This window comes from Microcebus murinus, chromosome 10 (assembly GCF_040939455.1).
Source record: "Microcebus murinus isolate Inina chromosome 10, M.murinus_Inina_mat1.0, whole genome shotgun sequence".
NCBI classification, from domain to species: domain Eukaryota; kingdom Metazoa; phylum Chordata; class Mammalia; order Primates; family Cheirogaleidae; genus Microcebus; species Microcebus murinus.
The window spans coordinates 88,660,748-88,685,457 of NC_134113.1; the positions used below are offsets into that span (position 1 = coordinate 88,660,748).

The window sequence follows — 24,710 nt, forward strand, 5'->3', positions numbered from 1 at the left end:
GTGTTGGCATAACTCTGAGTACTATTGCCAGCTGTGAGCTAAAGTGGATGTCTGGAAGGCAAGCCTTTACCTTAAAATCATAAAAAAGCAACAGCAGTGTACCCTGTGATCAGCTAGCCTTTGACCTGTCTTGGCATTTTCCCTGGTAAGCTCCCACCTTTTGGTTTTAATAGCCTGCGCTGGGCTACATTCCAACATACTGAGCGCTTAAACTGTGGAAGAAGGGAAGAATTGTATTCCGTGTTTGGAGAAAGAAAGTGATTTTAACACATGTACTTCAGGGAAATATGAACTAAAAGGAAAAAAAAATCCAGTGACATCACCCAGAAGAGTTACTCGGTTCCTTCCCACGTTTCTAACTGTGTCTGGTCAGCCTGGCTGTCCCGTACGTAGCACCTTGCCAGGTCTTGCCCACAGCAAAGGTGACTAAGGGTTGTGAGCATGAGGACAAGGAGGAATTTTCTTTTTCATTGCTGAGTTCTGTGCACAGAACTAAATGAGAAACAGCTTTGGTGTTCTGCACATTTGACTAATTGGCATCAAAAGGCATCCTCGCCGGTTCCCTAAGGAAGGGTGCCACCTTCACACGCAAGAGTGTGCCCTCTCTGGAGGGATTTTAGAGAGAATTACACAGCGTTCACAGCAGGGCTCTGGCAGGTCAGAATGGGGGCATTTTGAGAAGTCATTTATTCCAGATTAAAATCATAGAGATGTGAGCTCATCTTTCGCCTTCCTTGGAATGTGAACTTTATATTGACGTAGTATGATTAAGCGATCGTCCACTGCAAAAAAAACTAACAGGGATAACTAATCATGGTAGGGACAAAACAAATGTTCCCAAGCCTTAATGGCTGGGGACAGTGCAGGAGTGAGAGGCAGGGTGCTGGATGGTGGTGTCATGGAAAAGCAGAGATCCGGGAATTAGAAGACCCAGATGCAGTGAAACAGGCCAAAGCATTGCAGCACATCCCCAGGCCTCGGTGTGTTCAGCCCTAAATGTGAAAAGTTACCCTGTGATCCGAACGTCCCTGCAAATGCTAATACCCTCTGACACCCAGGCAATATTTTAAAAAAGGTAATAATAATAATAATAATCACAACAATAACAGCCACTAACATATAATACTCACTCTGTGTCAGGGACAGTTTGAAGTTTTTTATGTATATCGAAACATCGAATCCTCACAGCAGTCCTATAAGATAGCTACTGTTGTTATTCACATTTTTTATGGTGAAGAAACAGAGAGAGAGGTTAAATAACTTGTGAGATCACTCAGTTTCAGAACTGGTAGTTCTGGGATTTGAACAGAGGGCGTCTGACTATAGCATCCTTGCTCTTAAACACCTTTGCTGCACTGCTTGTTGCAGTGTGTGTGTGTTTTATACATGCTATATTCTTTCTTATTCTTTTACTACCTTTTATTTTCTTTCTACTCACCTCTCATCATAAGCATTTGTGCGTGTTGTCCAGGCTTTTTCATTCATTCGAGTGTAGTATATCTTACTAATGAGATCACGTTCCTGGGTCTGATCTCAGATGGATCCATAGGTGAATCCAGAGAGAATTGTTTCCTGGCCATGGCCCGTCACATTGACCCCACTTGGTGAAAGGGTACAGATGGGTAGATAGGAGGTCACCACAGCTGGTGACCGAGCCACTCAGAATTCTCCTTGATTTTATGATTGGTCAGAAATAGCATCTTTCTGGAGGAAAGTTAATGTTTTCCACCTTCCTATAGCCAAAGAGGGGTTTTTGGGTGACTCCCAACAATCCACTTCTGTTTTCTTTCATTTCAGATTAAACTAATTTGTGGTATTCAGTTGTGAAACAGAATCCAGGTAATAGCTCTCAGAAATTTTTTGTTGTTAGGCCAAGGGGGCTGAAGAGACTTTTTCTTTGTCATCAATGGTGAAGTGACATGTCACCACTTACCCCGGCATGAATTCAGTCCTGTGCAAACTGCCAAGGGGCTGAAGCACATTTCTCACCACCAGTAGGAGAAGTATATTAAATTTATATCAGTCAGTCTCCAAGATACTTTAATATCTCATTAACTTAATACTAATTTAGAATTTAATATACTTTAATATCTCATTAACTTAACCTCACTAATTTAGAATTTAAATAACTGAGCTATAGACTAGCCCAAACTTGAACCTTTTATAATATGATTTGTGAAGAATGGTTTGCAAAATACATTAATGATATAAATATAATTTCAGAGAAAAGGTTTAATCTACTGGAAGACAAACTGTGTTTTTAACCTGTCTCAAGTAATTATAAATTAATATTACAGTCTGCTCTTTAAATTAGTTTTTCCTGAGTTTTTCTACAAGGTATCATTTTGCCTAAATAAGAGAAAAGGACAGCTTAGGAAACTGGTATTTCTAATTGTTTTGTCCAATGGCATTGTTTAATATTTTCATATATGGCATATTTCAAGAAAAACTTTCAAAACTTTTTCAAATCCCTTTACTTAAAAAGAGAACATTGTAGACAAGGCTAAAATAATCTTGCCTGTCACATTGACTCCATTATATTGGATTGATCATTCTGCATTCATTTTGATAATTATAAATTTCTTAGTTGGGGAAAAGTCATAAATTTCTGTTTAGTCCATCCAAACTGTAATGCTAAAAATCTAATTTTTCAACATCTATGCCTCTTTCCTCCAACACTGGTCTTTAATAAGGTAGCGTTTAAAAGTTTTAAACTTCATTATTTCTAATCCTGTGGGAAATTGTCTGTACTATCTCTAGAGAAAAAAAAAAAATATATATATATATATAATAGTAATTTCTAAAAAGGGTCTCTAGTCTTTTGAAAGACTTTTTTGAAAGATTTATGGTTTTGCCATTCAGATGAGAGTCCAATGATGTAACAGCCATGGTATTAATCAGTGGAATGTGAGGTAATGGATATAATGTGCTTCACTAGAGTAATGTTTGTTTTTTTTTTTTACTATCTATATGTATCCCATAGCATCATGTTGTATACTTTAAATACACACAATAAAAATTATTTACAAAAAAATAAATGCAGAGACAGAGAACATATCACAGGAGGCAAGGAAGAGGTATAGGCTTGTCTACTCATAGATGAGGAATCCGATGGCTTTAGAAGGTAAGGGACACATCAACGACACAAACTTAGAGTTATAGATTTTCAGAGCCAGAAAATTATAAACAAGGGGCCAAGAATTCAAGTCTCCTGTCGGAACTGTGTTCCTTTGTTTCTGGAGAATGGAAATGACAGCTGTGAAAAATCGCCACCTTTTCAGGGCTGCTGGTGACGGAAGACACTGGGGTGGCAGTGGGGACATCTGGATCCTGCTCCCCGCCCTGTCATCTGATCACAGAAACCCTTCTGGACTTTGTCTGCATCATCTGAAAATGAAAGGATTGGATGCAATGGGATGTTCTCTCTCTCTCTCTTATTACCATATTAGCAGAAACACTGATTTTCAAAAATCTGGTGCTTCATGAAAATGGGGAGACCAAAGCCAACACCGTAGTGCCAGAGCTCTTGGTTGGCTGGGGCAGTCCTGGCAGAGCTCTGTGAGGCGCCTCCCACACAGGGCGTGCTGCTAAATCATTGATTTGGGTACCAGCGTGGCGCAGTGAATGAGCTCCGAGTGGCATGTCCAAAGTCAAGGAGGCACAAGGGCTTTTAACCTCAGCTCAACCCCATTAAACTCAACTGGAGCGTGACTGTGGCCATACAGAGCGAACGTATTGGCTCTGAGCCCATCAGGATTCTGAGGCTCTTTCTCAATGAGGAGGCAAGCAGGAAAAGAGGTAGATTTTATTTATGCGGCCTGGATGAGGGATCTGTATAGTCCAGGGTATGACGTGTGATGCAAGAATGCAGACTTGGAGCTCTGGGAAACTGGCTTCACTTTAGTGGGTGATGTCGTGAAGAGACAGTGGACAGAGGATCAGAAGCCTTGAGCTCCAGTCCTGAGCGGGCGTGTCACCTTGGGAAAGTCACTTAGCATCTTAGGATCTGTTTGTTTGTTTTTTCCTCTCTAAAATAGGGGTTCTCAATGGATAATTTCTAAGTTTTCTGCTAGTTCTAGCAATCTGAGGTTCTGTGAAATATTAGAACATTATGAGACAGGCCATCTAGTTTCTTAGGGGTCAAACTACAGCCCAAAGCAAATCAAGCAATTTTTTTCTTTTTTTAATATACCAAACCTTAATAGAGTTCCCAGAGTATCAAAGTCTTATGCCAGAATTTCTGAGTTGGGCTGCCACTCGAAGCTAGGCTTTTTGACCGTGTACTTGAGTATGTTTAGAGAAAAACATGTTTAGAGAAAAACAGAATAGCCATAGCACCTCTTAATCTTAATTATGGTTTAATCCTTTACCCAGGATTTATACAAGGGAGCTTTGAGGTTTTAATTAATATTCAAAATCAACAGACTACAGCCAGATCCAAGGGTAGCTGGATATTTTCAGGTCTTATAGAAAGTTAAATTGATGAATATGACCTTTGGAACTGGTTTATACTACATATGCGGAACCCAATCTCCATTCCTCAGATGGATTTCTTTGATAATTGAGTCTTGTTAAAATGTAGTGATCACACTTGAGTCACTGAGGTTCAAAATTAAGCAAGTTTCTGGCCTTCAGACACTCAAATCGTGCTAATATATTCTTTTCCTGAATGTCTCCTATTATATAACCTTATATTTGTATCATATTTTATGCATTTTTTTTTATCCACTCTTTCACTGGATCATCACAGTGGACTTCTTTGATAAGCTGGAGGTAAAATGGTATCTCCATTTTAGGGAAGAAAAGCTGAGGTTCAGGTACCAAGGTCACGTGTCTAAAAGTGACCACACTCCCAATTACTTTTTTAGATTTGTCATTACCAGTGAATGGATGGGTTTGTTCCACTGTTCAAAGGGCATTTTGCTCAAGGCTGGTACATTTTTGCAAGCTCCTCACTAATAGCTGAGTATTGTCACATCACAGGGAATTACTCAGAAAAACACAATGCGAATGATTCATCTATTTGCTACTGATAGATATGAATGATTAGAGGATACTTTGAAGAAGAATATTTTTATGTTGTCATGAAATTTTATTAATGTTTTTGATAAGTGTAAGATATATGAAAAACGCTTAGGTAGATAAAATAAACTTGCAGAGCTCAAAGGGCGTCAACACCCAAGAAAGAACAATTGCTAAGGAAAATCAGAAGGAGCTGGAGCAGGAATGACCAGAGAGAAATTTACCAACCAATTACCTTGCCCATGAGTATGGTTTATTTTCTGAAAGTTTAATTTTCTCAACTTCTATACCCAATTCAATGCTGTTCCCTTCAAAGAAGTCATCTTGAGAGGCTATATACTTATTCCATTCATGCTGCTTATTAATTGAATTATTTTTGGAACTTCTCTTTTATAATTGCCTTCTGAAATAGACACTTTCTTTTAAATATTCTTAATGGTGTTTTAGATAAAGTTAGAGTTATTCAGAGCCACGTCTGGTGAAAAGGCACATATAAAAGCTAGGTAATTTATTTTCCTTCCATCTCTTCGTTCCTTCCCTCTCTTTCTCTCTTCCTTCTCTCTCTCTTTCTCTTCCTCTCTGTCTCCTTCCCTTCCTCCTTTCCTCCCTCCCTCCCTCCTTCCTTCCTTCCAAAAAAGAGACGATACCAAATTATTTTTTGTGTCTCATAAACTTCCTCTGAAGACTCCAGAAATTATTCTAAGTAATGCAGGGTTGCTGTAGGAAGAACACATTCTCCAAGTTAATTATGTTGGTGCTTAAAGTCTAGTTTGTTAGTTTAAAATACTCTGTGTTATCGTTTTGTAATTGTATCCCCTAGGATGATTTCTACAGGCTTTGGTGGGAGTGTTGGAGTCATTGCAAACTGCAGGAGACCTGAATATCATCTTCACACTGGTGATGGGCTTGGGTGAACAGCTCTGTGCTGAGAGCTGAGGGCCAGGGCAGAGAAAGGAGCAGCAGCTGCAGGGAGCCCTGAGATGGGTTAGGGGTGCTACACATCACTGATTGGAGGTGTCCAGAGAGAGTGCCCAAGGTGGTCTGGCAGGAACTTGAAGCCATGGCACATGAGGACTATGTAAAGGATCTAGGGGTGTTGAGCCTGATGCTGATGTGAGAATTAGGGTGGTGTGCTGGGAAGGACATGGGACTGGAATTGTTGCTTCCAATGTTACTCCTCCTCCCAGTTAGCTGTGTGACACTGGGCAAATAACTTAACCTCTCTGTGCTTGTTTCCTAATCCATCATGTTTAATTTTAGAACTAAATGAGATGAAGCCTTCTTTAAAGATGACAATTGATTTTATAAGGGATATATGATAAATCTCTTCAAAGACTTGAAGAGCTCTCATGTAGAAGAAGGAGTAGACTAAGATTTTAGACTCTCAAAAGAGGGAACAAGGATTAAAGGGTTGCAGGGGAGAAGATTCAGCTTTAAGTGAGAAAGAACTGCCCAGCCATCGCTGAGATGGCTGCCTTGGGGTTGGACGGTGCTGTAGTAAGTCCCCCATCAGTGGAAGAATTCAAGAAGAGCTGAGAAGAACAATTCTACGATGTTGTAGAAGGAAAGCGTAAACTGCAGACAGTGGTAGGCTACTTGATTATGGGGGTCTTTCTCATTTCTAAGATTCTAGGACTCTCTACTCTTTGGAGGTCTCCCATGCTCTTGATTGCATTTTTGCAGCTACACAAGACCAAGGAATGACAGGCTTAAACATCCCAGGCAGTTATAGCAGTGAGAAGTGATCCATGAGGGTTTGGTTCATCCTGCCTAGGCATCTTTATAATTTCTAGAAGGATCTACCTCCTAGCACCCTTGTTTACTCTAATGCTACCTGAAAGAATCAAAGAAAGGTATCCCAGTTTCATCGAATGAGAAGAGTTAAGAGGGACCTTTCATCTGCTTCTTCCTTTAGCACCTTTTTCACTGTAATTATAAGATACCCCTTTTGCTTCTTAGCAGGGACATGTCTCACAAGCCAGTATCAGGCCTAAGGCTCCAGAGTAGCATGTCGTGTGAACACAGAGCTAATCATTATTGATTCCTTGGGCCATTAAGGGAAAGGGACATTAATTACCATCAGCACATTTGCACTAATGCAGTTGTAATAAGCACACCTGTGGGAGTTCCCAATGAAGGAACTGCTCATCGGATCCTAGCAGCCAGCAGGGGAATGGGGTGGACTAGAGTACAGGTGTCCAGGAGGAAGGCAGATTCATTGGTTTGACTCTGGTTACCTCCAGAGTTTCTGCTAACTTATGCACAGGTACCCAGAGCACTCTGCGTGCAATGTCTCTCCCTCCTTTTTCCACTCCCTGGTATTTTCTGTTCCCTATACACACTGCAGTAGCTCTGGTTCCCAGATGCATCCTGCAGTACCAGATTCCTGCCTACTGGACTCATCACACAACTCTTAGAAGTATGGGCTGGGCAAGACCTCAGCAAGAGTTAAGGAGTATGTGCGTATCTCTGAGATCGGGAGAGACCCTAAGCTCCTACCTGCGACCATTCTTAGCAGAAAGCCATCTTGGCACACTCCTACTTTCTTTTCTTGTCTCTACCACCTCCACCCTTTAATCCATCTCTTTTTCTGAACAATAATTATTAACACATAATGAGGGTTTAGTGTGCACCAGGCTCCATGGTAAGTGTTTAACCTAAGTTATCTCATGTAAGCCTTACAAACCTAAGGAGGCAGGTCTCTTTACTACTCCACTATTTGCAAATAGGGAACAACACTGAGGTTCAACAGGCTAAGTAATTTGCCCAAAGTCATGGCTATAGACTGAACTCAAACCAAGTGTCCTCATTTTAAATTATATTATTTTTTCATATGATTCCTATTATGTGAAAACTTGGATAATCAAATGGGCGTTCAAGGAGTCCCAAGTTTGATGATGGTATCTGTGTATCTAGAGACTCCCGCCATCTTTCTGTCTATCTACCTAGCTATCCTGCTCTCTGTGTACTTTCTCCATATTTTTAATCTTCCTTTTATTTTATCTTTACAGGTATCTGATCAATGTCACTTTTGAGGGGAGAAATCTGTCCTTCAGTGAAGATGGCTACCAGATGCACCCGAAACTGGTGATCATCCTTCTGAATAAGGAGAGGAAATGGGAGCGGGTAAGACATGCCTTTGGCAATTTTCAAGCAAAGTAGAAGGGTAGGGATGTACAATTTTGCAACATTTTAAAGGAAAATAGTTCCTTGGTTTTTGTCCCTAGTCCTGAGGAGCAAGAGATCAAGACTTTGAGAACTCAACAGAAGCCATTTCTCAAACTTGTATCTTCATTTTCTTGATTTGGTTAATCAAGAGGTTTTCATTATGTATTGCCATTTATTATTGATTATTGTTTTTTGCATTGATAATGTACAGATTATTTATTATTGCTAACTGCATTACTATATGAATTATGACTTTGTTTTCAGAGAAGAGTATGTGTGTACATTATAATATAATTTGATAAAGAAACCAAATCAGTGGTACAATTCAGAAGTCGTGTCCTACACAGTATCTGGGGAGCCTTATAAAGATGAATTTATGAACGGTCAGGTTTAGATTTCCTGTGGTTGAAGGGCTGCCATGCAAGGCTTTGCTCATAATCCCTCCCACTGCCAGCTGATCACAGTGTTTGAAATTCCACCACTACAAGTTAATTTCTGTGGGTGCCCGACTGCCTAGGTTGAATTCCCAGCCCTATTACTCACTAACTTGTCTATTTAGGACCTTGGAAAAATCTCTTAACTCCTCTCTGCCTCAGTTTTGTCATCTGTAAAATGGGAATAATAATAGCACCCACAGGTATGAGGATTAAAAATATATTAATATTTGTATTTAGAAGAGTGCCTAGCATGTAGTAAGCACTCAGTAAGTATTAGCTTTCGTTATTATTCCAGATTCCTAGTTAAATGCAAGCGTTCCTGAGAGTAATGTCATTACCAGTGTTTCTGTAAGTATGTTCTACAGGGCATTTGTCCCTTGAGACACTTTGCTGGGAAGTGGCTCTGGAGCTGGACACTGTTGGAAGATGCTCCACACTGTTTGTCACTCTAGGGGAGTCTCGGGACATTTTAACATTTGAAAGTTCAGAGATGTCTTATAGCCAAAAACATCTTTAATTTTACTTAGTGTGGCATTTCCGCAACAGACTTTACCTCAAGACCCCTCTGCTCATGAGAATATTTCTGTTCTACGAAAACATGTTGGGAAACCGATTTAAGACAAGCTCCACAGACTCCATGGGCCCACTGGCTGGGAACAGGCTTCAAGATGTCAGCCTGGTTCTGACTAGAAGGGGGAAACCAAGCTGCATGTTTCTGGAGGGGAGTAGCCAGGAAAAGACACCCCAGGCCAGAAATTCACAGTCTTGTCCCAGAGAGCCCCGGACAACTAGTTAGGTGAATGTCGCCTGGGAAATTGGACGCGTGTGGCTCAGGGCGTGCAACCTAGGACCTAATTCTTGGAATTGGAAGACCTCGATCTGTCATGTGTTTCCTCTTATCAGGGCACAACTATGCACCTTAACCCTATGCACTCGGATGCCGAGTGTGACTCGACAAGGTTAGCATCAGTAGCATCAGTAGCAGCTCATGTGTCGAGCCACACTGGACACGTAGTTTCACCGCGGGGGGAAGGGAGATTTTTGTCTATTTTTCCAGTATCCTTTCTTGTTTTCATTAGCATGTAAGGACAAGTAAAATGTAAATGCGGAGATGGTACACTAACTTCCAGGGGTAGATTATTATCCGCTAACTTAGAGCAACGTTTAGATGGAAAGCTCCCTATAATCACACCTCACCCTAACAAAAAACACAAAGATTGTGTTGTTTGTTCTAACAGAAAAATCAAAGGAGGAAGAAGAGAGACGATTTATATATTTGCGAAACATGTGAATGTAAACCAGGTCTTCACGTGGGTGAATGTTTCAAAAAATATCACACCATGAAAAATTATAGAGATTAAAATGACTCTTTGAAAGTATCAATAATTTGAAATATTAAAAAATCCAAATAAGTAAGTTTGTATGAAAAGAAACTCCAGTTTTTTACTCTGCTGCCGCACTTTGTAAAATCTGGGGTGTTTAAAAAATTAAATCCCGAGTAGAATAAAGGAATCGAGAAAAAAGCAAGCGAGTGCAAAGGGTTAAATTATGGCTGATGTTCTTGATTCAGGTGGCCCTCCCTCCACTGAGTCTCATCTGTGCTCCTGCTCTCCACCCTAATCAGTCTGCTTTCACGGTGACAGCGGAGACATCGTCATTTGAGATGTGTTCTGGGCCCCTGATGTAGAACAGGTACTTCTTTCTGTCTCCAGAAGAGGAGTTATTAATAACTGAGGCTTCACGGGCGGCTCGGAAACATCAAGCTGGGGCAGCTTTTATGCAGTAGACTCATGATTACTGTCCCAAGCAGGAGGTGTCTCACCGCTGTCCTTTCTTAAAGGGACGCCACTTGCCCTCATGCCGACTTCTCTTCCTTCGGCCAGAATCTAAGGCCTATGACCCCCGCCCCTTTCTGGAGCTTGGCACTCCCTCCTGGGGTTTGGATCTCTCCCCTCATCAATTCTACTTTTACTCTAGCTCTTGACTTTGTATATGATTCAGGAACCATGTGGTGATTTTTTTAAATGGGCTTCCTCGTCTCTGATGCCTGCCTTCATCCGTTGAGTCCGTTGAGATTATTCCTACGTAAATAAGGCAGCTGGAATGAGCTTCCTAATGCACAGCTATCATTGTAATGTTCTTTCCGTGCCCCAAACCCACTCAAGTCTTCTGTGGTTTATGGACAGGGCTAGACGTTATCTGTTCTTGCGTTGAAGGCTCTCACCTACCTTCTAAACTTGTCTTCTCTTCCTCATGGTTTCCTGTCTCACCCTTAAGCTGCTCTGGGCTCCTTTATGTTTCAAGGATGTGTCCTTGTATGTCCTGCCTTTGTGCATGTCACGATGTTTATTTTCCTGGAATGAACTGTCCACTTGTACAAATCATAACCATCCTTTGGAACCCAATTAAAATGTTGCTGCCTCCTTCCCTGATCTTTGAAATATAATCTCTCACACTCTTGTTTCCTATAGCTTTTGTCCATATGTCCATGGCAGCCCTCGTCACTTCTGCCTTGTGTTAGAGTTGTGCGTATGCATGCTTCCAAAGGACAGAGGCTGTGTCTTTACCTCCTTGTGTCCTTTTCCAGTCTGGAAGAGTGTATTGCATAGAGCAGTTCCATAAGTATTTGTGGCATAAACGAGAATCATTACATAATAAAAGAGTCCAAAACCTATCATTAAGAGCCCAAGTGTATGCTATTGCTTTTTATGTAATAGCTGTTATTTGGGGGAGGGGAGATAAAATCTTTATGTAGATTGAATTTTTATAGATCATACTTAAAATGTACTAAAGGAACTTGCTGTTTAAAGGAATTTTGTGGTTAATCTTTTTGTAAAGCATTTTGGGAGGGGTTGAAATCATAGAGTAGAACATTCTCATATCGACTTGGTTAAACCAGGGAACATTGCAAGACAGATGTTTAGTGGTTGTTGGGTTCATAGAGCCATGCAAACCCCTGACTCCCGACTTGGAAGGCCTTCTTCTGGCTTACCTGTGGGCAGGGAGTGGCAGGAGGCAGGTACGGCTCTAGCGCATGGCTGGGATGTGGTGACATTGCCCCATTGAGAGGCGTGCCTTCCCTTCCACTGTCACCTTGGCTCCCAGGTACATTCTCCAGGTGATTAATGCTGCCCCAGTGGGTCCCCTGTGGTCCAGGGAGGACTTAGTGTTTGTAGACTCCGGAGAGGCTAGCACTAGGGTGAAGACTCTGCCGAGAGGACTTGGACATTGGAAATATAAGTAGGGAACGAATCTGGATTTGTGGGAAAAACCTGGGTTAAGGACTGGACTTTCAGTTACCAGTCAGGCCACTGTCTAGCCATGGGACTGGCTATTTTCACTCTTCTGCACCTTTCTTTGATGATGGCATGAGACTAAGACTTCTAGGATCCTTTCTAATGCTAACATCTGGGATTGCAAATACATGTTATAAATAAATAGAAGCTTGGAGTGGAAATTGGGGTGGGGGCTGAAGCGTACAGAGGAAGCTTAGTTTGTTTTGCAGGGCAGTAGCTCCCAGGACATAGTTGTCATTCTTGTCATTTAGGTACATATCATCTCCCCGGAAAGGCCCTCTTTGATGACCCACGCTGAGATCGGCACCCAGCCACTCCAGCTAACAGTGTATTTTCATTTTCTCCCATACACATATTATCTGGTGTCTGCCTTACTTGTGTGTGTGTTTGTTTATTGCCTGTTTCTTCACACCAGCATGGGTGCTTCCTGGGAGCAGGGACCTTGCTCACCTCTGTAATTCTAACCCTTCAGAGAGTGCCTGGCTCAGAGGGACCACCCAGAAGATAATCGTTAAAGAAATGAAGAGCCCGTGTGCTTAGGAAGAGTTGGACTATTGACCAGCTATTTCACTTCTACCCTGAAAATTCCCCATTTAGACAGAGAGGTTTCCTGGCAAGAGCATGGAAATGGGTACCCTCCCCGCTCTGGCACGAGAGCCCCAGTGCCGGTGAGGACCAGAGGGAAGTCTTCACTGCGCAGCAGAGGCCTGCACGCCTGAACAGCTTTTAACACGGAGCCTCGGCTTCAGGAAGATTCATTAAGTTGTTGGTGCAAACCATGTGATGGGATTTCACAATGTCCTTTCCGGTTCTTAAAAGTAGTCCCAAAGCTACTGTCTTATCCATGTGGTTCCTTTGGAAAGAACTGAAGTCAACACAACACAGCCTATGGTTCTGGGAATCAGAAAGAACTGGGTTCGGTTCCCCTGCCGCCATTGATCAGCTGTGCAGACCTGAGCGAGTGACCCGAGTGACCCATATTCCCTGACTCTGTGTCCCTTTTGTGAAATGGGGTTTTACACAAGGCTGTTGTAAAGATGACGTGAGATTTTATAGTCAAACACCAGTTAGGAGCGACTGAAACATAGTCAGTATTCATCAAATGCCAATTGGTAGCTACTACCCTTCTTTTGTAATTTTTTTAAGGTAATATTTATTTGCACATGGTGCAAAGGAGTATCCAGGAAAAAGAGAGTCCTCTCCTCATCTGGGATCCTGAGTTCCCCTCTCCATAGCAATGCTGTTCCCAGTTTCTGGAACCCTCCCCAGAGCAATCATTGTTGCCAATTTTTTATATATTCTTCTAAAAATACTGCAAGCATATACAAACTTGGTATATTCACATAATCTTTTTCTTTTTTTTTTTTTAAAGACAAATAGTGTCTTCACTTGTGAGCCTTTAATGAGATCCTACAAAAGTAACCTCTAGAAGGCATAGGCAGCTGGAAGAACAAAGAGATCTCTGGACTCGAATTATATTCACAGGAAGCCAAGAACATCTCTCTGGCATGTAGGACTGTGGAGAAGGACATTTAAGAAGGAATACTGTACACACACATGCAGGCATAGCACGGTGAGATGGAAAGGGTTAGGAATGGTGAAGAAAGTATTGAGGCGCAGAGTGGGCTCATCTGTTAGACTCTCTAAGTGGAGGACAGCTGCATAAACTTGCATTAAAAATAGTCTGGCACAGAGATGCTGTTCCAGTAAGCTTTAAGGCTTCTGTCTCTATCGGAGCCTCTCATGATTTGCTTCATTGCTACTGCTCTCTGCTTCCATTTAATCGTTCCTAAAATGGGGATAATAAAAATGAAATGCAGTGGGGGGTGTGTTCTGAGTAATGACTTCAAGAAATGATGATGGTGCATTTTCAGGCTGTAAGATGTAAACAGACCTTAAAGGGACTGTCTGGGTCAGAATTAAAGGAGAATACATAAGATTTGCACCTGCACTTGTCTTTTCCCCAAAGAGTTAAGCAGTGGGCTTTATAAGCCCACTCCCTCTTCCCTGCCTCCACCTACCAGAAAATGCCCTTCCTCGTGTAGATTAAAACATTCTTAATTTGTCTGGGTCATTCCTTGGGCTCCCTGAACTTGTTACTATCTGTGGCTTGTGACACTGAGAGGCCACAGTGACATCCACCCAGATGTGAAGGGCTCCGAATGGGAGTTCGCAGCGCACCATTCTGGGCCCATGATGGCACTTACGAATTAATGAGTGGATCAGTGGGAGGGGGAGGAAAGGTGGCCAAACTGGGACAAGGGAGATCTCCCAAGAGCTGTGGCAGCAGCAACAACATACTAAGGCAGAGTGCTCTGCCAGTACCTGCAACCTGGGCTGGATAGGACAGAGTAGGGGATACTCTAGGTCTCTGGTGACCTGGTGTCCATTAAAGAGCACCAACTCCAGGACATGGAGGCTCTGCGATCCTAGCACCAAGGCTTATAGCGATCATATTCTGCAACAATCAATTTGGAGATATTAGTAATACGATAGAGGTTGATCACTGCCATGGCAGATACCACTTGAACCTTTTCGACTGACGAAATAAAACAGGCTCTCCATGACCTCCCCTGCACGTACACTCAGGCACGACCAACCTGACGGACTGCTCGTGAACCACACCTGTCTGCCCCTCCACGGTGCCTCCGTGCCCAGCACGGGGCGAGGCATCCCTGAATAGCCCAGTAAGTACAGTACCTGGTGACTGCCCGAGCACACCTGTGTAAACCGTGTCCCACCTCCCAGCCTCAGGGCAGAGGCCAGGGGATATCCATGTTCTCTCCAGGCTCTGCAGAGGGGACCCCAAGGGGGTGAAACAGAAGCTCCACACGTCAGGGTGTTTGTCCAGGATCTCCTGATACCACCATTTGACAACATGCTATTTTTACCGACTTTGAACTGAGCACTAATATGCACCATTGGATTAAGGGATTAGAAAACAGGATCCATGGAGAAAAGCTGTGGGAATTGGGGTTGTTAAGGGGAAGAAGAAAAAGGCAATGAGGTGATGACTTACTCTCTCTAAATGTATGAAGAATCGTTGCGCCGAGTGTGGAGATCAGCTGTTCACGTTCCCCTCTGAGACGCAGCCCGAGTGAGTGGGCTTAACATGAAGCAGAGAGGGTTTGTATTAGCAATAGGGAGAATTTCTTAATAGAGAAGTGTTGAGTACTGGAACTGTTAACAACACCAGGGAATGACTTTGAAAGTCCTCAAAATTGAATGTGTCCTTGTCTCTCTGTAATGTGCAGTCCTGTCCAAATGACAATGCATGAACTACATGACTTTCTCCCCTCTCCACCCTTCCCTTCCCTCCCCTTCTCCTTCTTTTTTTCCTTCCTTCCTACACATAATTATTGAGCACTTACCATGAGCCAAGGACTGCCCCCACCAAATTAGTATTTTAGTTTTCCTAGCGGCTAGGGGAAAAAAAAACCAAGTACATTGCAAGAAGAAAGGTGATTATGGTGACATTTAAAATTTCTATCAACTAAGGTGATTTTTCCATCTTACTGTTTGGTATGGTCTCACATTCGGTTGATGCTTTGTGTTGCCTGGTAAGTAAAGACACTACTAACATACATTTTACTTATGATGATGTCTTACACACAGGGCCACCGGGTTACATATTTTCAGATGTTTTCCCAAGTTGTGGTTATCACAGACCCTCATGTGAAAGTGTTCTATTGTTTCCTGAGCTCTGAGAGCCTTGGGCCACCCTGTTTGCCTACCTACACCCTTTTCCAGGGTTCCGGAAAGAGACTATTGGGGGCAGCCTCATGCTAGGCGGGAGGCTAACCCCTCAAGACTCAACACTGCCGTAGGCTCAGTCCACACGGTCAAGCTGCTACCCACACACACATTTGTGAAATAACTCAAAGAGAAGAGCAAGATGTATTGGGAAACTAGACTTTCCAAACGTCATTTCAGAAAGGCTGGTTGTCCTCAAGTGCTTGTCATCAGCCACTGAATGAAAAGGATAAAAGAACAAGATAACCTTGGTTGACTTTACTTTTGAAACCTGTACATGCTGATGGAGAGAAAAAAAGCAGAACTGAGCTCAGAGACTGAAGTGCTGGCCTAACTTTGGCTGAAGGAAACACAGTTAAAAGTGTCCCCAAAGCAAAAAATGGCTTTCATCCATCTTGTTTAAATTTTATTGAGATTTTTATTTCATGGCAGCTATCTGTGGTTGGCCCCTGAATCCTCTGTACTGTTTTTCTAATTTATAGGTTATAATGTTTTTCCAGTAGTGGTATTGAAGAAGAAAGCCTGGTAAAGAGGCTAGATGACTCTGTTTATATCCAGGTTAAAACAATGTTTATGACTTTCTTATTATAAAGGTAATTAATATTTATTAAAGATGTTTGAGGATAGGATAAAATTTACCCATATCTACACTTACAGAGTTTTAGTTACAATTTTTTCTGTTTCTTCCCAGTGCTATTTCTGTATATGTTGTGTGTATGTGTTTATAACCATGCGATAGAATAGAATTGGGAACATTAATATACAAATAGTTTGCAATCTACTTTTTCTCTTACTAGGCTACTAGGGACATGTTCCTATTTTATTAAATATTATTCAAAATCATGAAACTTAATGCCAAATATTCCATTGTAAGGATGTATCAAACTTCTTCGGACTGGTCCCTTAGGATTAGAATCCGTATGTGTGTTAAATAAAGACTCTAGTTCTCACATGAAAATAATTTCAGAGTTTTTGTTGGTTAAACCTTGATGCCAGTACTTTTCAAGATGAAAAAAAGATTCAGCCACTTTTTTGGTTATCCATGTCCCTAAATGTTCAAAATGAAAACCCTTCATTTGGCAATTGCTTGGTTTGTATTAATTCAGGAATAACCGGTGGACACATAGGCAGTTGGTATGGAAGTCTCCCTTTGTTATTTCTGCTCTGCTAAGAGTCTCAGAGTATTTTGTCTCTTTGATCTCCTGATCAAGTGTGCTGAGAAATATATTTCTTATCTTTGGCAGGTTCACACAGAGAATGGGGTTGGCTATGTGTTCTAGATCTATCTGTGTTTTTTCATCATGCTGGTTTCATTTTCTTGAGAGTTGAAGGCATGTGAAATTCAGGCTCATATTTCCAGGGAACTAGCGAGACTCACGTTTGGTACTGCATCCTTATCCTTTGTTGTGCTGTTTCTATTCTCTGGTCCACAAGTAAGCCCAGAAGGGAGAGAGCAATGCCCTTCTTTCACCAGAGGGGGCAGCACCTGGCTGACTCACACACAGGCTTTTGCACCTCAAGACTGATAGGCTATTATGGGCTATTATAGCACTGTATTGTTCTTTTCTTACCTTTAAGTTTTTTCCACCAACCAAGCCACTTCATGCATACACTAATAGCATATTGGCTTTAGCTGAGATATGAAGTTTGACATTAAAGCTATAATATTTGATTGTCCTTCATATATAAGCATGCTTCTATTGATCTAGCACCAGAATATCTTATGCTTTGAGTTTTTTTCTGCAGTGATGATGAATTTCTATTAGTCCATTCACAGTCTCTCTCTCTTCAGTGCTTGTTTATGAGACTGGCTAGGAACAGGGTAGGAGTAACTTGGATATATACAGGGAGGGAAGCTCTGCCCCTGGTACAGTCACTCTGCTAAACACCCTGAGGTACAAAGATTTGAAAGGAAATACTGGCCAACAAAGAAAAAAGCACATTGTTTTTAGGAATGAAAGCTATTAATAAAAAATATGGACATAAATGTCCTACAACAGTTACAGAACTCAGCTCATTTGGGGTGATTTTATAATTTTTTTTCTATTAGAGTTATTTCTGTTCATAATTTGGCAGATCTTTTAGTTTTTAGATAAAGAGAGATACTATCCTGGATTAAGCTTAAACCCATTATCCAAAGTGAGGCGACACAAGATCAGGAAAATGGACTCCACATGTACATGCCATCAAATTGGTACTGACTGATTAAAACTATGGTGTTCAAATGGTGGTAGTGCTCACCAGGGATTTGGGGGGCTTAGGGATGTGGTGAGCATTGTGGAGGGGAAGGGCATACCTCTAACCCTTCCTAGGAGGGGCAAAGATATAAAATGTAACCAAAATGTCAAAAAAATTATGAAAACATTTATCGGGTGTTGGGCAGGTGGGAGGGCGGGGAGGGGATGGGTGTATACTTACATAATGGGTGCGATGGGCACCCCCTAGAGGATGGACACACTTGAAGCTCTGACTCAGAAGGGGGAGGGGTGTCAAGGGCAATATATGTCACCTTAAAAACATTTGTACCCCCATTACATGATGAAATTTTAAAAAGAGAGAGAGAGAGAGACAGAGATCTCAGGAGGCTTGCTTGGAAGTTCTCCTACTTTCCTTTACGTTTACCTCTCTGTCCTGTGTCAAGGTGTTCTCTGCTGCTCCTAAAGGCGACGTACCTGCTGGTATTGCAGGTCTTGGTTCTACCAGATAAATGTTCTGAAGGTTTAAACTTAAGCAAAATCTCTTCCAGGGAAACAGTGAGAAGGAAAATATCATCCTGAGAGGAATATAAAAGGAGTGCACATAGAAGTCACTCATTGGAGAGAAAATGGTAGACCTCGAGGGGAAAGAAACCCACACTCCACTGCCCTGGTTTCCAGGAGCACAACTTGTCCCCATGTCACCAAACTTCGCCTGCATAGCCTGTCACCTTTTCTAGTCCAAGGATTTGGTGTAGGGTGTCTTTTGAAGTCATTATCTTTGGCTATTCCTAAAACAATGTGTACTAGTTTTTCTTCATCCATCCCATAGGAATTTGCTGGCAAAAGGACAGAGTATTCCCTCTTAGGTAGGCTATCTGATGGATATTTAAGCTACCTCTGCATTCTCCATAGAGAAAAGTAAAAAATATATGTATATTTTTTTCCTATAGGAGATCGGAAAGATTTATAATGTTAGAGCAGTCTAGCCTGAAAATAAGGAATGGTAGGAAGATTTGGCTACTAACACATCTTACTTTTATATAATACTTTGTTAGCAATACTGTTCATGGAAAACTTTAACATATATGATCACATTTTGATTCCTATGAAGACTTTGAGAAATACTTGTACAAGTAAGTAAATTGAGGCTCAGAGAGGTCACAAGATTTTCCCGAACCTAAAGAGTGCCAAAGCTGGATGTAGACGTTTACATTCAGCTCCACTTGTGTCCAGTATACTTTTTACCTCAACATACACAGTAAAACTAGGCCAGTCATGGTGGCTCATGCCTGCAATCCCAGCACTTTGGGAGGCCAATGTGGGAGGATCGCTTGAGATCAGGAGCTCAAGACCAGCCTACGCAACATCATAGTAAGACCTCATCTCTACAAAACAATAGAAAGTAAAAAAATTAGCCAGGTATGGTGGTGTGCACCTGTAGTCCTAGCGACTCTAGAAGCTGAGACAGGAGGATGACTTGTGCCCAGGAATTTGAGGTTATAGTGAACTATGATCACGCCACTGCACTCCAGTCTGGGTGACAGATCAAGACCCTGTCTTGGAAGGAAGGAAAGGAAGGAAAGTAGAAAAGGAATAGAAGGAGGAATGGAGGGAGGGAGAGAGGGAGGAAGAAAGAAAGGAAAGGGAAGAAAAGAGAAGAAAGAAAGGAAAATCTTAGCACTTTGGGAGGCTGAGGCAGGAAGATCACTTGAGGCCATGAGTTTGAGACCAGTTTGAGCAACATAGCAATACCTCATCTCTACTAAAAAAAAAAAAAAAAAAAAAAAGAGTAAAACTAGACTAATAGGAGCAGATATCAGTGAGTGGAGATCATTTTGTAGACTAGAGGACAATTCACACTGTGGAAACATGCAGGCCCTATCACTTAAGAATTTTTAAACCATGTGTTGAGAAATGGTACAGCACCGGGGTAGAAGTTGGGGTGTGGAGACTAGTTAGCCCAGACTGTGACTGGCTGTTTCAGCATATCATTTTCCTAAGACTAACAAAAATGGAAAGAAGGAGGGAGGGAGGGAGGAAGGAAGGAAGGGAGGAAGGGAAAGAAATATAAGGGGAAAAAACGTTCATGTATCCCCACATACCTATACTTCCTAACTATCTGTTATTAAACACACACACATACACACACACACACACACACACACACACACCCTCTCTTTTCCATTGAGAACAAAGAACCTATCACTCTAATCTATGAGGATAAAACATGTTTCTTTGAATAGCAAAGGCCATAGCTACCTACAGAAATAGCTGTCTAGGTCCTCATTGCAGAGAGGGGATTTTTCTAGGAAACAGTCATCTTGTGCATTAAAAGCTCTTTTAAATTGCAGTCACCACAGCAATAGCACTGTGGCCCTGCAGCCCCATTGATCAGACATCTGCTGGAGGTGCAGAGAAATGTCCGAACACCAAGGGGAATTTAAAATAGCTGACCTACAAAACAGCTTTTAAATCTTAGTAGGACAGCGACATGAAAATTTAACTTTGCTTTTTATGAAGAAAACACAAGCAACAAAATATTTTATGAGCCCAACTAACTAAAGTAGAGGAGTTTTGAGATCTCATATAGAAAAAGATAAATTAAACTAGGTTCAGCAAGTTAAAAATATATACATGTGAAAGAAGAAATAGGAGCAAAACTCAACAAATAAGAACGCTTACCTTTGATTCCTCATTCCCACGTCAGTGCTTCCCCAGGTGTGGCTGTGGGTTTCCACTCTGGTGCAAGAGTTAAGTTAAAAGGAATGAGCAATTTTTAATTTAAATAATCATCTATTGATTTTTATATCAATGAGATATCTTCTATTTGGGGCAAACGACACTTGTCTCACATTTGTAGTAATGATATGAATTTTTTAATACATGTATTTTTTAAAGGAAAGTTGTTTTAAATATTGAGAATGGCCTTTATCAAAAAATCTCCAAACAATAAATGCTGGCGTGATTGCGGAGAGAGAGGAACACTCCTACACTGCTGGTGGGACTGCAAACTAGTTCAACCTCTGTGGAAAGCAATATGGAGATACCTTAAAGCGATACAACTGAATCTACCATTTGATCCAGCAATCCCATTGCTGGGCATCTACCCAAATGATCCAGTGACACTCTACAAAAAAGACACCTGCACTCGAATGTTTATAGCAGCACAATTCATAATTGCAAGGCTGTGGAAACAGCCCAAGTGCCCATCAATCCAAGAATGGATTAATAAAATGTGGTATATGTATACCATGGAGTACTATTCAGCTCTAAGAAACAATGGTGATATAGCACATCTTATATTTTCCTGGTTAGAGCTGGAACCCATACTACTAAGTGAAGTATCCCAAGAATGGAAAAACAAGCACCAGATATATTCTCCAGAAAACTGGTATTAACTGACTAGCACCTAAGTGGACACATAGGTACTACAGTAATAGGGTATTGGGCAGGTGGGAGGGGGGAGGGGGGAGGGGGGTGGGTATATACATACATAATGAGTGAGATGTGCACCATCTGGGGGATGGTCATGATGGAGACTCAGACTTTTGGGGGGAGGGGGGAAATGGGCATTTATTGAAACCTTAAAATCTGTACCCCCATAATATGCCAAAATAAAAAAAGAAAAAAAAAAAAGAAAAAAAAAAGCCAACTATGTTTGATACCCAAATAAATGAAATAAAGAAAAAAAAAATAAAATAAATATTAAATTTAAAATAGTGTAGGTGGTACACAGATGTGATGAAAATTGTTACAGGAGTACTTGAATGACTGAAATTTAGGAGATATTTCCATAGGACAAAGTATACTTCCCACTCCACCCTGGCCCCCAAGTCATGGCATCCAAGGCTGACTACCTTCCCCTTCTTCTCCTCTTACCTCTCTTCAGTTTAACTTGCACAGCAGCCTAATTACAACTAGCCACTCTCCAGCACCTCTAGCGTTTTTACATCTATATGCCTTGCTTCATGCTCTTCCCTTAACCTTGGATTCTTGAACTTGTCCTTTGAGGCATACTTTAAAAGCAAGGAGGCACAATACGTCACTCACTCCTGCCTAGCAGAGTGATTGATCCAAAGAAGTGGAAATAGATGCTGCTCAACCTTTCTATTCCTCAGTTTCTTCATCTATAAAATGGGGATAATGATAGTACCCTCCTCAAACTGTTGCTATAAGAATCAAATAAAGTTTTATTCACATAAAATTATTATTATTTTTTTTTATATTTTTATTTATTATTATTTTTTTTTATTTCGGCATATTATGGGGGTACAGATTTTAAAGTTTCAATAAATGCCCTTCCCCCCTCCCCCCACAAATCTGAGTCTCCAGCATGACCATCCCTCAGATGGTTTTATTATTTTTTTTTGAGACAGAGTCTCACTTTGTTGCCCAGGCTAGAGTGAGTGCCATGGCGTCAGCCTAACTCACAGCAACCTCAAACTCCTGGGCTCAAGCAATCCTGCTGCCTCAGCCTCCCAAGTAGCTGGGACTACAGGCATGCGCCACCATGCCCAGCTAATTTTTTCTATATGTATTAGTTGGCCAATTAATTTCTTTCTATTTATAGTAGAGACGGGGTCTCGCTCTTGCTCAGTTTGGTTTCGAACTCCTGACCTCGAGCAATCCACCCGCCTCGGCCTCCCAGAGTGCTAGGATTACAGGCGTGAGCCACCGCACCCGGCCTATTTTTATTTTTTAATTTCAGAGTATTACAGGGGTACAAATGTTTTGGTTACATGAATTGATTTGTACAGTTTGAGTCAAAGTTATAAGTGTGTCCATCACCCAGTTAGTGTGCATTGTACACATTAGGTATAAATTCACCCATCCCCTCTTCCCCCCTCCCACCTGCTTGATTTCTGTCGACTTTTATGATAGTGTACACTCATATGTACACATGAGTGTTGCTTGATTAGTTCCAGTTTAATAGTGAGTACATGTGTGTTTGCTTTTCCATTTTGGCAATACTTCACTTAGAAGAGTGGTCTCTAGCTCCATCCAGGTTGTTACAAAAGGTATTAGTTCACCATTCTTTTATGGCTCGGTAGTACTACATGGTATAAATATACCACATTTTATTAATCCACTCATGTATTGATGGGCACTTGGGCAGATTCCACATCTTTTTGATTGTGAATTGTGCCGCTCTGATCATCTAAGTGCAAGTGTCTTTTTGATAAAATGACTCTTTTTCCTTTGGGTAGATGCCCAGTAGTGGGATTGTTGGATCAAATGGTAGTTCTACTTTTAGTTCTTTGAGGTATCTCCATACTACTTTCCATGGGGGTTGTACTAGTCTGCAGTCCCACCAGCAGTGTATGAGTGTTTCTATCTCTTCACATCCACCCTAGCATCTGTCGTTGGGGGATTTTTTGATAAAGGCCATTCTCACTGGAGTTAGGTGATATCTCATTGTGGTTTTGGTTTGCATTTCCCTGATGATTAGAGACATTGAGCATTTTTTCATATTTTTATTGGCCATTAGTCTATCTTCTATTGAAAAGCTTCTGTTCATGTCTTTTGCCTACTTTTTAGGGGTTGTTTGATTTTTTTCTTGCTAATTTGTTTAAGCTCTTTGTAGATTCTGATTATTAGCTCTTTATCAGATGTATAGCGTGCATATATTTTCTCCCATTCTGTAGGTTGTCTTTTCACTCTGTTGATTATTTCCTTGGCTGTACAGAAGCTTTTTAATTTGGTCAGGTCTCATTTATTTATTTTTGTTGCTGCTGTGATTGCCTTTAGGGTCTTCTTCTTAAATTCTTTGCCTCGACCAGTAAGGCCAAAATCTATAATTCATGTAAAATTCTTAACACCATATCTGACATGTAGCAAGTGCTATTTTACTTGAATATATTTTAAACAGATGATGATACAAGAAAAAAGAGAAAACAACCATGCTTATATGCATAAACACACACACACACATACACACTAGGTTGGATTTTGGCTTTAGTCACTAAAAGAAGAAACTAGAACACAGCATGTAGATTCCTTGATGGGTTTGATGCTAAATTGGCAATGAGCAAGCTTTCTTTATTCTAAAATGACTTTTTGCATAGGGATTTTAAAATATTGAGTCTTAATTTATAATAAAATACTGACAAAATCTACAACACAGCACATCAGTCCATCACCAAGAAATCAAGGGATTAACTGCCCCAGCTTAGATTTAGCAGATTGTGGGTTCTCAGTAACTATTAAATGGCAACCCAAACACCCAAACAGTAAATAATGGTAACGGTTTATGAAACCTTGTAGTATGTCCTTGTGCTATCTTTATCTCCTTAGTTTTTGTTTCATTGTAATAAGCCACTACTTTGTGGTTAATAGGAAAGAATTGCCAGTCTCCTCTTCATGTCTCCTACATTCTGTGGAAGATAGATTGCCTCATAACCATTAAAGAAATTCCTCCCACGAGGGAAAGTGGTTTCATGTCAAAAGACAAGGTTAGACACGGTTAAGGTTGAATATAAAGGGGATGGTGGCCAACTGTGTGTGTGTGTGTGTGTGTGTGTGTGTGTGTGTGAGAAAGCGAGAGAGATAGAGAGAGACAGAGAGAGACAGAGAGAGAATGACCTTAACATTTGACGCCTGAATAGTGTTTTGCAATTTACATCAGTGGTTCTCAAAGTATGGCCCCTGGACCCAGATCATTGGCATCACCTGGGAACTCAGAAGTGCAAATTCTCAGGCCCCACTGTAGAAGCTCTGGGGATGAGGCTCCCTTGTCTGAGTTTTGACCTATATAGCATAGGGACATTTCCTTTTCACAAAGAGAAGCATCTGTTTAATGGATATTTAAAACTTCCACGCTATCATTGTTCTCTGTT

At 41.2% G+C, this 24,710-nt stretch overlaps 1 protein-coding gene across 2 annotated transcripts in view; it reads left to right on the top strand.

Annotated features, from left to right (window-relative positions):
- The window catches only part of GRIN2B (glutamate ionotropic receptor NMDA type subunit 2B), a 422,771-nt gene that overhangs the window by 288,311 nt on the left and 109,750 nt on the right, over positions 1-24,710 (top strand). For both annotated transcript variants that reach the window (XM_012774415.3, XM_076007641.1), the window contains one exon: positions 8,034-8,148. In XM_012774415.3, coding sequence (XP_012629869.1) covers positions 8,034-8,148 — 115 coding nt within the window. The remainder of the gene's footprint in view (positions 1-8,033; positions 8,149-24,710) is intronic.